The 15,349-nt window shown below is 34.0% G+C and overlaps 2 protein-coding genes across 2 annotated transcripts; one reads left to right on the forward strand and one right to left on the reverse strand.

Moving 5' to 3' along the window:
* LOC134242181 (proton-associated sugar transporter A-like) lies at nucleotides 1–2,339 on the reverse strand. Its single transcript, XM_062724251.1, has 3 exons — nucleotides 741–2,339; nucleotides 426–601; nucleotides 1–219 (listed from the first exon to the last, which is right to left on the reverse strand). Exons 1-3 carry the CDS (start codon nucleotides 2,248–2,250, stop codon nucleotides 1–3), a joined length of 1,905 nt encoding a protein of 634 aa, XP_062580235.1. The 5' UTR covers nucleotides 2,251–2,339.
* Nucleotides 2,340–5,755: 3,416 nt separating this feature from the next.
* Nucleotides 5,756–15,349, forward strand: LOC134242183 (acyl-CoA-binding domain-containing protein 5-like). Its single transcript, XM_062724252.1, has 12 exons — nucleotides 5,756–5,856; nucleotides 6,489–6,609; nucleotides 7,748–7,820; nucleotides 10,177–10,233; nucleotides 10,774–10,936; nucleotides 11,025–11,162; nucleotides 11,337–11,611; nucleotides 11,876–12,281; nucleotides 12,689–12,912; nucleotides 14,425–14,457; nucleotides 14,687–14,790; nucleotides 15,172–15,349. Exons 1-12 carry the CDS (start codon nucleotides 5,790–5,792, stop codon nucleotides 15,188–15,190), a joined length of 1,680 nt encoding a protein of 559 aa, XP_062580236.1. The 5' UTR covers nucleotides 5,756–5,789; the 3' UTR covers nucleotides 15,191–15,349.

A 15,349-nucleotide genomic window follows, 5' to 3' on the forward strand; every position in this document is an offset into this window, starting at 1 on the left:
TTATAAATCTAGATAGAGAACTTGAGTAGCAGACACCGCGCCAAGAAAGCTGAGTATTGCTGCTACCACCACTACCGCCACAGTACTTCCTGTGGCGTCCACCACTGACCCCACGAACGCTGAGAGAACAAACTGTGCCACAAACACCATACTGCTGAGGATGGCGAGGTCCGTCCCTAATCCCCGGATGTTGCTTTCTGTCAAAGGTTCTGCTGAAAACTGAAATGTTAACGCAAATTTCAAGTCTGTATCCCAAACTTACAAACAAAAGTCCTATCATTTAGTATATAAAATTTTACTCATTAAAGAAATATTATGAATTATTTTAAACGCTCTCCCCTTCAAAAAATAAATAAATATAGATCATAAATTGATATAAATCAAGTAAATACACGTATGAAACACAAAAACGTATTGTTTCTTACCTGTCCCTTTGTATGGTAATTAGCCACTAACATGTAGGGCATTGTGAATAGAGTGGCGTACATAATACCAGCAGTGGGTGAAAACAAAATGACAGTAACACGACTTCGAGTGGCCGCCATGATGATCATGCCAATGCAGTAGACAAGCTGCCCTCCAATATACACACACTTTGCTCCTTCAAAACCAATTAATTTGATTTGAAGAAGATTCAGATCTAAAACCATCTTCCTTTTAACAAATGCTTAAGTTGACTGGTATAAGAAATTGAAATCTAAAATTTTATATATTTATAATTCATACGCTTATTAACTTACCAAATTTTTCCACCAGTTTCTCAATAAACATAGAATAAAAAGCACAAGACAAAGAATACAGTGCCATTCCAAAAGATCCTAATCGAACACCATCATTGTAAAGCTTGTGTAGATGACTTAGTCTTGGTGCCTTTGGATCGCCTTTGAAAACTGCCTGACCAACAAAGTCCGTAAAATACAGAGAATAACAGACAAGGGACATCCAACAAAAGAGATTAGTCACACATAGGACAAACAGAGACTTAGGCATTCGTACGATAGACACTAAGTAAGTTTTTAGTTTAACTTCGTTCAGTAATGAACTCAGATTTGAACTTTGTGGAGAAGGTCGTTTTGCTTTGGTGTCATTTGACTCTTTTTCATTGGGTAAATTCTCCGTCTGAGACGTCTTATTTGGAAAACCATCAGTAGATCCATAGTGAATTGGAGTAGAAGATTGTTTTAATTTTTCATCTCCGTCTTCCAGTCTGTCATCATCCTCCTCGTTCGTAAACTTTTCGTACTTGGATTTTCCTTTCACTTTTGTCGACTTCTGAATTTCTTCAACTGATTTTTCAAAGTGTGACAATGGAAGTTCCTTGAAACTTGTTAAAGTAATAACAAGACACACTATAAAGAAAATAGTAACCGCTGTAAAAACCACGAGTACGTGTTCTTCTAAGGACGATCCCTCGTTGTTTTTCAAATCCCAATTTATTCCTCCCATGATGTATCCAAAGCACCCTCCAAGTCCCGCCATAATGGTGAAGGTGCTCAGTCCTCTGGAGTGATCTTCTGGGATACTAACATCCAAAAGATACGCTCTGCTTGGGGACTGGGCTGCGTCACAACTGAAGTCCAACAGAACCACTCCTAATATTGTAAGAATAATTCCTGTTTTGTGATTTGCGTGAATACTTGAGCTTATCATGTCGTCTCGTTCTTCCAAATAAGTTGCATCGACTGTTTTGTTGGCTTCCATTTTGTACTGCAGAAGAGCTGAGTTCGTTGTGTTATCAATAGTGTCAAATGTATTATTGTGATAATTTGCTGTTTCGTTGCTAAACACTATGTCTGATTTGTCACCTAAATGCATTCCAAAGGTTTTCGCGTTTGGAACAATGATAAGTCCAATGACAATACCAGTTGCTAATAAAACTATAAAGGGTCGACGGCGACCAAATTTTGATCTACAATTGTCACTTAAAGAACCTAAAATGGGAACACAGACAGCTCCAAAAAATGGACTTAAACACCATACCAAAGACATAAGAGGAGCCGGAACACCAAGTTTCAGTAGAATCGGACTAACAAAAGCAGTTTCAGCGGCGTAACAAAGCTCTATTCCACACACAACAGCACTCAAACGAATTAATTCTAGCCGAGTTTTCTTCTTTTGTAGGTAAGAGTAATTATCTTCAGGATTGATAAATGCTGCAAACCCTGATCCCATATTCTGAACCATGGGATTCACTTGATCCCGTATTCTTTTGGCTGCCTGAATTGTTGATGTTAACAATCCAATAGACATCTTGTATCTGTGAGAGGACAGAGTTGAAATATATTTGCTAATACATGTTTTCAATGCTAAACTTAACTTTAAAACATCCTACATGATTGTTTGCGTCGGGGAAATATGAATATGAAAACATGGATTACTCTAGCATTAAAAGTGTATCTCTATCAAAAAGTACAGGGTGTCCAGTTTCTGAAACAAATGTAGAAGTAAAGTGTTTTTATAGGATAAAGTGTCTGGATTGATCGGAGATCAATAAATGATGGTGGCACTGAAGCACCAATTACTAAATTTGAAGCCAATTTAGTGAGACAAGGCTAATCGGATCTGCTCAATCTTAATGTGTTGACAGCATTATCAATCAAAACAGACACAGTCCATTTATCATCTTTGCAATTCAAGACTACTTGTGATCCTGATCTGTCATCACAATGCATCAGGCAAGTCCTATAACCCTAGTTACTCATTCCAATAGAGCGGGCTATCGATATTTGTAATTTGGCAAACCATCGTCCACGAAGCAAGGTTATTGGGGTGATTTGTTTGTATTCTATAAATGGTTGAGGGATTGACTCCTACTATGCTGTTTTTAAATCTATGTGATTTTTTTTCAGTCTTATTGAGAGACCAACAATTACGGATGAAATGCCAAATATTATGATGGCTTTGGACCTCCGCCATTGCTGTGTTAAATATTCTTTATCGTGTCAATTATATAAGGGCATCATCCGAACCTGGCCATGGATTGAGGAGTTTTTGAAGCCCAAATGTTCGCAATAAACTACAGTGTAGTATATGCATGATTATTCAATCCCATTTTCAATTCTCCAAATTTATAATTAGTATATTGAAAATTCGGTCTCTGGAGAAAAAAAGTGTCGGTCACAAGATTTCTAATAATTTCAATATCTTTTTATTTATGCAAGAAAAAAGGCCATGTTTGTAAATAATTAGAAATGGTGTAACTTGGAAATCTGTTGAGATTCATATAGATCAGATTTGTGCTACTTTTTTCTTTTTTCTAATACATGGGCAGGGATATTCATAAAATTGTTATACATGTACCCTATTAATTGTTATTTTACTTACTGGCTAAGTTCATTTACGTATACTTACATGTATTTTTATATAACCAATGACAAGTAGTTGGAAATTGAACGTTTTTTTTAAATAGTGGTTGCAACCTGGTTTTTGAAATGTATGCTCAGGCACTATTGAAAAAATTATTTCAATAATCATGATAATAAGGTTCAATTCAGATGTGGTTGTGATGTAACCGTAATGTTTGAATAGATGAGCAAAAAGTATGATTTAGTTCAAATGTATTACACTGACTATAGTTTTATACCTAACTTTCTAAAATTTCACAAATGAAAAAATGATACAAGAACTATAAAAGACAACATAGTAATGAGTTATCTTTATATATAAGTCAATTTTCTGAGTCAGTGGAAATAAAAATAATAGTACTGTCTTCCCACAAATTTTTATTAAAATAGAAAATTTGGTTCACCAAATTTTCTATTTTAATAAAAATTTGTGGGAAGACAGTACCCCAATTTTAATTAAAAAGAATTACAGACAGACGATGAAAGTATACACTTTGCATCTTACCCCTTCACTTTATCTCTAACTTATCTGAGATAACTTTTTTAAGATATATTTTTAAAACTTACCTTTATGTAAGAGAGAAATTCTTTTATACACTAGGAATGCATTGATCTGAAAAGTTGAATCCAGACGAAATATCGAATTTTCTTTCCAAAGTAGCAGATCCTAACTGTCTTTGGGATTTATAGGAAGGGGTATACGTTTTTTTTTTAAGAAGTGATCAATATACAAGACAAGACGTACATTCAATAAAACTGGTTCGATATGGGCGACAGATTTTCAATTAATAGATATTCCCTGATGAACTTGTATAAAATGCCTGATGGAGGCGGTAATTTGTTTTATTTCTGTCCATCAAAAGAGTAATTTCTGTTCCGTGGACCTGATTGGAGATCTGCCTCCATAATGTGACATATTTCTGTCCAATTTCCGTTTTGTCTGTTGTTTGAGACACGAAATTCAATGAAATATTTACTTGAGGAAAATGGCTCTTAACTCATGGAAGAAAAGATTGCATGGCAGAAAGAATTAATTTTTTAAAAATATATTTTAGATAAAATAACTATACACGCTGTAATTAAAATTTTGAATATTTAACATTTTTAAAGTTGTTATAAATAGCTAGAATTTACTATACTTTTCTCTTTCCTTCTCGAATTTTCAAAAAGGAAGCACATTTAATCACTCAATCACTAACGCTAGAGTAGAAAAGTATCTTCATGCAAACTGAGCAACTTGAAAGACAACTCTGCATAATGCTCTTGTCGATGCAGGAGAGTTTGTGATAAATAATGTAAGAAAATGCTCTAAGTATGAACAGTTTCTAAAAAGAGTCATGCTTTTGACAAACAAGTTAATGATTCAAAGATATTTAAAACAATCCCGTTTAAAGTTATCATTTCGCAAGTTCTGTGGTCGATACAATGACACTGTCAGCAAATACATCCTAGCTATCATATATTCCAATGCTGATTAAGTTTTTCTTATTAATTGTTAAACTATTATTTGTGTGTAATAATACAACAAATTTTCTACGATTTTTTCCCATTATTTCCCGACCATGAGAAGGGACTACACGACAGATGTGACCGATTGCAGGGAATTCTCAGTCCTTCATGACACCTGATCCCCGACACCTCTGATGTTTTAGAGATTTGTTCTGCTCCTGGTTTGTATTCTTTGAATGTACATGTGAGCTTCAATATTGTTTGTTATCTCCATACTAGTATTTCATTCATCAACGGATTTATGAATCCGATCACTGATCATTTCTTCGTTATCTTCAACTGTCAAATTCATTTATGTTCAATATTCGAAGGGATTTATGACTTGGGTTATATGAAAAAAAAATGTATAAGGTGGGGGAATAGGCTTGTTTATATGTGTTTTTAAGAAAAACACAATCCCATCTTTTTCTGCTATGATGTACAATTTTGCTATTAGCATAGACATAAAACGAAGGGTTCGTTTTAGGTCTATGCCATCGTCGCAAACCACGGCCAAAATGTACGCTCCTCTCCCATCTGGCCGTGGTTGAACGAGAAGAGAATTCTTCGTAGCTCATTAAAATATTGACCAATGCGAGTAAAGCATAGTCGGATGATGAACTTTATCGCGACCTTTCAATATCCAATCGCAGTATAAGAAATTTTTCTTGTATACTGTTGACGTCAGTTGTTGATTTCGATTCCGATGGAAACAAAACTTGTCACTGACTGTATATGACGTCACAATAGAGAGGAGTAAGTATTCAAGATTACGACACTTTTTGTGATCAAGCAGCCACGGGTAGGAGAGAGCTATATATGCGGACTCCGGACCGTGGCTTGAGACGATGGGTCTATGCTATTAGTCAAGTTCCAATGCTTGCCAGGTCCAACATTATTATTATAGTCGGGTTCGGAAATTGTGCATTAAAAGTCACATGACCAGTGTTGTTCAAAATGGCGAATACAGAAAAGGAGAAATTTGACGCTGCTGTAAAAGTTATTCACAGTTTACCGAAAGATGGTGATTATTTGAAAAATATAAAGCAGTTCATCAATAATTTAGACATTTTAAAAAATATGTATATTTATTATTGTGTACCATCACCGATTTATTAAGTGGTCGATAATATTTTTAAATTTTATAATGCAACTATCTGCCTATGTTTGAACACATATTGAAATAATATGTTGACGATGCAACCTTTAGGGCGAGCGCAGATACCTTTGTAGTAATACTGATTATTAACTGTATGAAGTCCCGTCTTTTCAAACCGCACGACGTTTGATGACTAGACTCTGACGTCACATGTGGAATCAATTACCAAACCAAAGCTGATTTTTTTTTTTTTAACTAAGAACATTTTATTTTCTAATTACACTTGTATATGCAATATTTATCCATTTAATCAAGAAGATGTTAATTTTTTTTAAACTTTTGTTGTTTTTCTCGCAAGAACATATCTTAAAACAAGTGATGCATTTTGGGTCCAGAAGTTACTATGGAAAAAAAATTAACTGGATCAATATGCAAGTCCAGATTTTCTCTTCGCCCAAGCGTTGTCATTAGATCTTGCAGTAGGAGCAGCCCTTTGCACTGCTCGCTGTGCTCACTGTTAATTTTACGAATTTTGATATTTCATTTTACGTTTGTAGGTCCTTTTCAGCCATCGTATGACATGATGTTGAGTTTTTATAGTTATTATAAACAAGCAACTGAGGGGAAATGTTCAAGACCAAAACCATGGACATGGGACATCGTTAACAAAAAGAAATGGTAATGGCATCTTCAAATATATCTGCCTTTACATACAATCAGAAATACCATTTTCTTTTGTTTTCACTGAACATGGGAAATCTTGACAATGTTAGATGTGTGACTTACTACCCTTGGTCAATGTAAACAAAACATCATAATCAAAAAGTGTAAATTATTCTCGGGTCATCGGGATAATTAAATCATATCAAAGCTTTTTGTTAGGCTGAATATTTTTAAAAGGACCCTTATAATAATTTTTTTTGCATCTGTAATTTGTTAAAAATTTTGTTGGTAGAAAATAAAGTCAAAATTTCAAAAAGAAATGACATACGCAATCTTGAATTAGAGCAACTTTGTGACAGCAATACAAAATTTAAACCATGACCTTTTTTTCTCTGTTTAGGCATATATATTTTCTACTCCAACACAGAGCAATAGAAATTATTTTAACATCATTGAAAAATGCAGATGGAGATGACCTGCAGACCTTTTCACAAAAATCTTATGATAAATTTCTATCATAAGAGAAATATGAGGAGTTTATTTCTTTTCACAAAAAATCTTACATTATTCTTGCTTGCAAAATTTATTGTAACTTTATGAGAGCCCTAACCCTCTAGTATTTTAAAACCAATTTTATAGTAATAACCACATAAACCAAAAGACATGTTAAATGGAAAGTTTTTTAAGCAACTTACATGTACAATAACACAAAAAAAAATTTCACAATTATATTGTCGAAAAAATAAATAAAATACACTACAAAATATGTACAATATAAGTTTCACTTACCAGTAAGATTTTTGCAAAAAAAAATTTCACAATTATATTGTCAAAAAAATAAATAAAATACACTACAAAATATTTACAATATAAGATTCACTTAAGATTTTTGCATGTCACTTTCTTTTCTCAGACTTGTGATTGTGACATCAGGTTACAAACTTCCTTGCTTCATAATATATTGCATTTAATATTTGTTGTCAAAAAATGGGTTGAAGAGGTGAATATTGTACATTATAAAAGAATGATTTAGATTTTTTTCTGAACTAAGAAAAAAAGAAGGAGTTTTATTTTAGTACATGTAGAATAAACTTTTCACAAGCAGTGTTATCAAACAAATTTAAAAGTGAGTACATTTGATTTATCTTAAAAGGGATGCCTGGACAAAATTAGGAGATATGCCAAGAGAAGAAGCAATGGTAAAATATGTAGAAGAACTTAAAAAGGTAGGGACTTATTATAAGACAGATGTCCATCAGCTTCAGGGTGAAAAAAAAATACATGACAATTTGTATTACCTTTCCTTTTTTCTTCTCATATTTTCTTAGAAAACTGAATCATAATTTTCAAATATTTTATTGATCATGCATATTACAAACCGAATAAGCAAAAATTAAGCAGCTATGGAATATTTTTTACCTTTTGTTTTGTATTTAATTTTTTTCCCCAGCAGTTTTATATTCTGATTAGATAATTCATGAATTAAGTGACTTTTTAGCTCACCTGAGCCGAAGGCTCAAGTGAGCTTTTCTGATCACATTTCGTCCGTCCGTCTGTCTGTCTGTCTAGCTGTCCGTTTGTAAACTTTTCACATTTTCCACTTCTTCTCAAGAACCACTGGACCAATTTCAACCAAACTTGCCACAAAGTATCCTTGGGTGAAGAGGATTCAAATTTGTTCAAATGAAGGGCCATGCCCCATCCCAAGGGGAGATAATTAATAATTACTGAAAATTAATGGCAATTTTCAAAAATCTTCTTCTCAAGAACCATTGGGCCAGGAAAGATGAAACTTATGTGGAAACATCCTCAGGTAGTGTAGATTCAAGTTTGTTCAAATCATGACCCCCAGGGTAGGGCGGGGCCACAATGGCTGATCAAAGTTTTACATAGGAATAGATAGGAAAAAATTTAAAAAAAAACTTCTTCTTGAGAACAGCAAAGCCATGATTGGTCATAGTTATATGGAAGCATCCTCAGGTAGCGTAGATCGAAGTTTGTGCAAATCATGACCCCCAGAGGTAGGACAGGGCCACAATGGACGACCAAAGTTTTACAAAGGAATATATAGGGAAAAAATCTTTAAAAATCTTCTTCTTGAGAACAGCAAAGCAATGATTGGTCATATTTATATGAAAGCATCCTCAGGTAGTGTAGATTCAAGTTTGTTCAAATCATGACCCCCGGGGGTAGGGTGGGGCCACAATTGCTGATCAAAGTTTTACATAGGAATATATAGGAAAATTTTTTTAAAAAATCTTCTTCTTGAGAACAGCAAAGCCATGATTGGTCATATTTATATGGAAGCATCCTCAAGTAGTTTAGATACAGGTTTGTTAAAATCATGACCCCAGGGTTGGGTGGGACCACAATAAAAGTTCAAACTTATAGGGAAAAAAGCCACTGTAGCTAGTCAAAAAATATGTAAGCATCCTTAGTTATTGTAGAATCAAGTTTTCATATATGGAAGTTTGTTCAAATCATACACCCCCCTTTTTAGGACTGGGACCACTTAGGTATTTACTGAATTGATTTTTTTCCTAGCCACAATGCTCAGGTGAGCAATGTGGCCCATGGGCCTCTTGTTTCATGTTCTTTATTAATATTGTTTTGTTTGTTGATGTTTGATTTGTTTTACTCTAAGGAAGAGGAGCTAAATGAACTTTTCCCATTAAATTTCACCCTCCTCTTTATTCCTTTCATTTAAGAGACACTGTGGCAAATTTTGGCAAAATTTAGTTTAAGCTTAATCTTGAAAATCTTTTGTTTGATGTTCCAAAATAAAACTTAAAAACTTTCACAGTAAACAGTGAATAAATGACAGTTTTCCACTGTTAAACATGTGGTGAATTTTTATATTTCTTCATACCTGGTAAACATGATAAGGGGATCAAAATTTTACATAGGAATATATATAGAGAGAAAAAATGATTTTCCTCGAGAATATCATGAGTGCAGTTTTAATTAACTGTAGCTATACCCAGGCTAGCATGGGACTATGACAGGAGGTAAAGGTGTTAAATTGGAATGTTTAAGAAACACTCTCTATAAAACAGTTTAGTCTTAATTTTTCTCGAGAATGACAAGACTACAATTAGCTTCATGAATATGAAAGCAACTGCTTGCAGTGAAAATTGAAGATTATTCCTTATTCCTGTCATGGCCGATGTGGTAAAATAGGCTATGCTAAGGGTGAGAAAATGGCAGAATGAAGGATTTTTTTCTTTCTATGAGTAATATTTCCTTTCTTTTTAAAAGGTATTCTGATTCATTGTATAACAATTTTAAAGGGGTATATTTTTAGCAAATGAAAGTAGATTTTTTTTTTCAAATGTCTTTTATGAGGATATATGCTTTTTATGTTATTAAATAAGTACATATACAGTGTACGTAACATTACTCTTGTATATTGGACTACTAGTAAGTGATTGTGTAGTATATCTGTGCAGCCAATTCAAAGCTTATTAAACCGTGTTTTAAATATATACAGCTTTATGATTCAATGATGAAGCAATCACTTTGTTGTTTCTCAATGTTGTGGATACGCAGACAGATAAGTGAGGTGATTTTTAACTCTTTCAGACTATCAAACATTTCACTGAGAAGGGGTTGGCAATGAAAGAACAGGGGGACCCCAGGGTAGGAGTTTTTTTCACTCTTTCTGTCTGTAGTATGGGTTTTAAGTGTACCATATTTTCCTACTCACATGCAATGCAGCATCCTACTTTCTTATTTGCCAACTATGTAGGTTCGTGATATTATTCAACTAAGATTTGGTAGATATATTTTAATGGAATCTGGTCCCATGAAAACATTTATACGAGTTCTACTAATATATTGTCCTGGAATATGATCTTTAAATTAGAACATATGTATGCATGTACTTTTAGCTACAAATTCAAAATTTGTTTTCAGCATATTGTTACATGTTTGGGTATGGATATATTTCTTCATAAACAAAATTACTATTATTATTATTAACTAACAAAAACGTGTAACGCTTTATGCTAAAAATCTTCTTCATAAGCATGCACAGTTCCCTTTTATAAATTTCTTTTTCTATGTTCTGATTTTAACAAGTTACCTAGTAAATATGTTTGAATGTTTTTGTATATTTCCCAGTAATTTGTTTACAAGTAAGACTTACCTGAGATATTGATCAGTAACATTTGCCAACAGATTGTTGAGGCTATGCCCCAAAATGAGGAGGTTCGAGACTTCATGGAAAAATTAGGCAGTTTTTATGAGATAGTAGATGAGGACTCACCCGTTCCCAAACCCTCAGCAGAAAACCACAAACCTCAGGAAGAAAATGGCATTCCATCAGACAACGAATCAACAGGTTAAATCATTAAACTAACTACGGAGATCTGCTTCCTTTCATTGTTGGGTTGTTTGAGTCTTCATTTGAAATATCTTTTTATTTATAGATGGTAAGACCCCACTGGAAATATTTGACCACTCACAAATGGTGGACACTGTTTTGAAGAAAAGTGAGGATATGAATGACTTACTGAACCAATCAGATGAAGTTTTACAAAATGGTTTGGATGAAGAGGATGAAAATGGTAACCCTTTTAATAGTGGAAAGTAAAATAAGGAAACTAAAACCATTTATTATGTTATTGATTGACAGGCAAAGGCAAAATAAGTGCTCAATTCAATAATATTGTATTAAAGTTGTTTGTATTTTTTTTTAATCAGGTAATTGAAATTTTTATGATGAATATTTTCTTCACCAGATACTTCCACAGACATTGCAGTCAGCACAAAGATACATGAAGAGGCAAGAGAGCTAGTCACCATGAATGGAGATCACATACATATCACAGATAGTAGACTGACAGTAGAGGCTCATCAACAGAAGGGAAATAGATCTCCGGGGAATCAAGATAACCAGTCCCCACCCAGAGAGCGTAGGACCCACAGAAACAGACACCCTGTGTCAGGGGACCACCTGACCAGTGAGACAGAGAGTGAGGAAGAATTCTGTGATACCTCCGACCAGCCATCACAGGTAAGGGCTTAAGAAAGCCTTAGCTGTGGGTATTGGTACAGGCTCATTATTAAGTATAATGTTACTGTATAGCAGTCGTTCTCAGTGGACCACAGAGATGCAGCATTAAAAAAATCAGCAATAAAATGGCAGAATTAGAGAGCAGATTTTTCTTTGAACCTGTGTTCTTGACTTCTTAGACTTTAACTTTCTGGCCAAAATAATTTATAGTAGGTAATGCATTTAAGTCAGACATGGTATTTGATTTCTTTTGAATAACTTTAGGACGAAACAGATGCTGTAGGAATCAATCCAGCAATGGCAAACTCTACACCTTTAAAGTCAGGAGGTAACATAGGTAATCACATTCCATTTGGATCTCATGGGCACAATTTTTCCTCCCTTCCCTTCACTCCCTCCAAAGGTCGGCTTTTAGGCTTCGGTAACAGTGGTAGAGGTATGACAGATAGCCTTCTAGTCCATGCGCCAGGACATGACACTATGAACCTCTCCTATAACAGCAGTAATAAGGATGAGGATCAGTCCAGTGGGAGGAGGGATATCAATTTTAACTCATCGTACCTGCAAGACTATGACAAAGATGTCCGGGTAGTGGGAGGAGGGGATATGTCTCCTCCAGGAGGGTATTCTCAAGGTGAAGGTCGACCAATCAGAGTACAGAATGTTGGAGGTAGGTGTAAAGATAATGCCAATGTTATTTTTAATGTTTTCTTTCACACAGTCCTTGTAATCTTAGACACCCTTCCTATTCAACAATTCAAACTGCAAACATTTCCTTTGCTTTCCAAAATTCCTGAAAAAAAAATGAATCATGAACATGGATATATTATATTAAAATCAGCAGTCCTTATTGGATTGTATCTTTGATGTCAACTTTTATATTATTTTTAACTATAGAATGTTGCTTAAATTTCAAAATCACTTTAAGGTGAAATATTAAAGTTTCACAGTACAGTATGTATATATTTTTTATAATCTGTATAACAAAATAGCACTGAAAAGTTTAGTACAATAGTTCATTTTCTTAGGTTATGAGCTCTTTTTAAAGAAGTTAACCATTTCCTTTATTTCTTGCAGGGAGAGAAATGGGAGGTAGACAAAACCAGCAGGGTGGTTCATCAGGCTCTCAGAGTTATCATGGGATGGGTGGGGGTGGAGGGAGGGACAATGAGGGATTCCCTGTGGGGGCCCCCTCAGGGAGCATAGAGGCTCAAATGGCATTGGCTCTGGTTCGCTTACAGCAAGATATGAATAATGTGATGGAAAGAGTCCACAACCTGGAGCGAGCTCAGAGAGATCAGGTACAGCGAACAATTTACAAGAATTAAAATTTTGTAAGCTAATCAGAGCAAAAGGCTCAATCATCAGTGTTTGTACCTTTATGTCTTAAATATTAACATATTCACTCCTTTCTCACTGCCAAAAATTCATGTGCAACAGCAACTAAACAAAATATTTGAAGAAAAGGGAAATACATGTAAATTATTTTTGTGCATATGAGGGACCATACATGTATTTCTAGTTCAGAGGGATAATAGGGTGAATCTTCAAATGTTTGCTGTATACAAATGTATGTTTGTTTTAACTAATTCCCTTCTAGGATTAAGACAGGGAAAAAAGTTCACCTTTTCAACAAAAAAAAATCATTTTAAAAAACACACCTTTTACTTTTTGCATGTTCAAAGGATGAGGTAGGGTAATTGCCAAATCTGGCCCCATATTTGATGTGAAAATCAGAACACTGGTAAAATTGTGATAGTTCGTAATTAAGAACTGAAAATGATGCTTGCTTTAAAACCAGCACTGATTTTGATTCAAAGCTTACATGGAAGCCATTAGAGAGTGCACAAGTAGGACATTTTACCGAATTTACTCCATTCTGGTAGAATTTCATCATACCGTATAATCCCTATTAACCGCCCCGGGCGCTTAGAAAATTGCAAAAAGGGGGCGGTTATTTTGGTGTTCTCTTTATGATATTTAATGTCATATTTTAACTTCAAAAAATCGTTTGAAAATAAAAATTAATACAAGAAACAGCTAAGATAATGTCCAACTTTATTCAAAGTGAAGATAATCCACCCAAATTATGCTAAATTGTTCATTTTCCACGGAGAAATTGGATGACAGACAAATTTCATTTTCACTTTCTTCATTTTTTTGATACGATCCTGGTTGATTTTAATTACTTACAGGGGGCCCTTATTTCCTGACAATCGAAAAAGACCTAAGGGGGTGCTTATAGGGGTAGGGGCAGTTAATAGGGATTATACGGTTTTTGAGATATTTTTTTCTTGGGAAAACATAGAGCACAAGCTTGCCTATCTGAGATTTTTACACATAAACTGCATCTGATAGTACTAGTTGATAAAATATATAAGTTTGGTAGATAGGCAAGCTTGTGCTCTGTTTTCCGAAACAAAATGTGCTGTAAAATCAATGAAAATTTGCATAAACATGAGAAAATTCATAAAATGACCTATTTTCTGACCTCTCTGTGACCTCTGTGAATTTCAAAACTTGGAGCCAGTACTCATTTTATGACAGGGATGACAACAGGTTTCTATGGATAAACTTGCATCATTCTGAAAGACCCCCAAAATCAGGGGCCAAAAACGGGTCTTACACTATCTTGTCCTTCATGTATTCATCAGACTGTCATTTGCAGTTTCTTTTAATTATAATGTCACATAGGCCTAATGCAAAAAATATATGTATATATATCATATTTTCTGCACTTCATTTCCAATTCCTGTTCCAAGGCTGTTTGTTTTATTATCTTCTAATACATCTTTAACACTTGATGGTTTTAGGGTAGAAATGAGAGTCATAATAAAGACAAAAAGGCAAGTATTTCTTCCTATCTCTTCACCACCATTATCATACTATATACTGTTTTTCAAAAGTAACATCAACACACTCTGCTAAATATATACAGGAGTGCTTATCTTAGCACAAGAATCTTTTTTGTTATTTTATGTGCATGATGACGAACGTGGGTATACATGCAAATTAATAAGTAAACAAATTTTTGATATTTTCAAAGATTGAATAAACAATTTTATTTCTTCCTAGACATCCCAGTGGTGGCCTTTTGATTTCAACAGAAGATCTCTATTTGCCCTTCTAGTCTGGCCTCTTGTTGTACACTGGATACTACTCAAGTTATTCCATAGGAGGTAAGATCTAGAAAGCTTACAGTCTTAATTACCATTTATGAAACACCCTCTTGCCTTATATTTCATTACATGTGCTCGATAAAGCATTTTTTCTTCTGCATAACATAACATGATTAGTGTTAGGAACAAACATTCCACTGGCGCAATGAATTTGTTTGTAAAAACAGAAGTAGAGAAGACAAATTGTTTTTTCCATATATAGTATTTGATAAATACAATTTTTTTTAATTGTTTGATAATAGATAGACTTATAATATAATGTGTAACTTGTAAAAAAAATTGCATGTAGGCCCTAAATATTTTAGATTAGGCTAGAGTAACATGCTATTTTATCAGTACCTCTTATCATGTTTATTATCACTGAATTTTCTTTATTTTCAGGAAACACAGACCACAATGATTTCCTGAAGTTCCAATCAATTATCTGTGATTTTTAATTATTTAAAAGTTAAGTGATGTTATTTTGTGTTTTAAAACTGATTACTTATACAAGACAATGTTTTATGTCATGATATGTTTGACTTGGCATTCTAGTAAATTGTAAAATATGACAATGGCA

This window comes from Saccostrea cucullata, unplaced genomic scaffold (assembly GCF_032062105.1).
Source record: "Saccostrea cucullata isolate Sc308-1 unplaced genomic scaffold, CSIRO_AGI_Scuc_v1 ctg46, whole genome shotgun sequence".
NCBI classification, from domain to species: domain Eukaryota; kingdom Metazoa; phylum Mollusca; class Bivalvia; order Ostreida; family Ostreidae; genus Saccostrea; species Saccostrea cuccullata.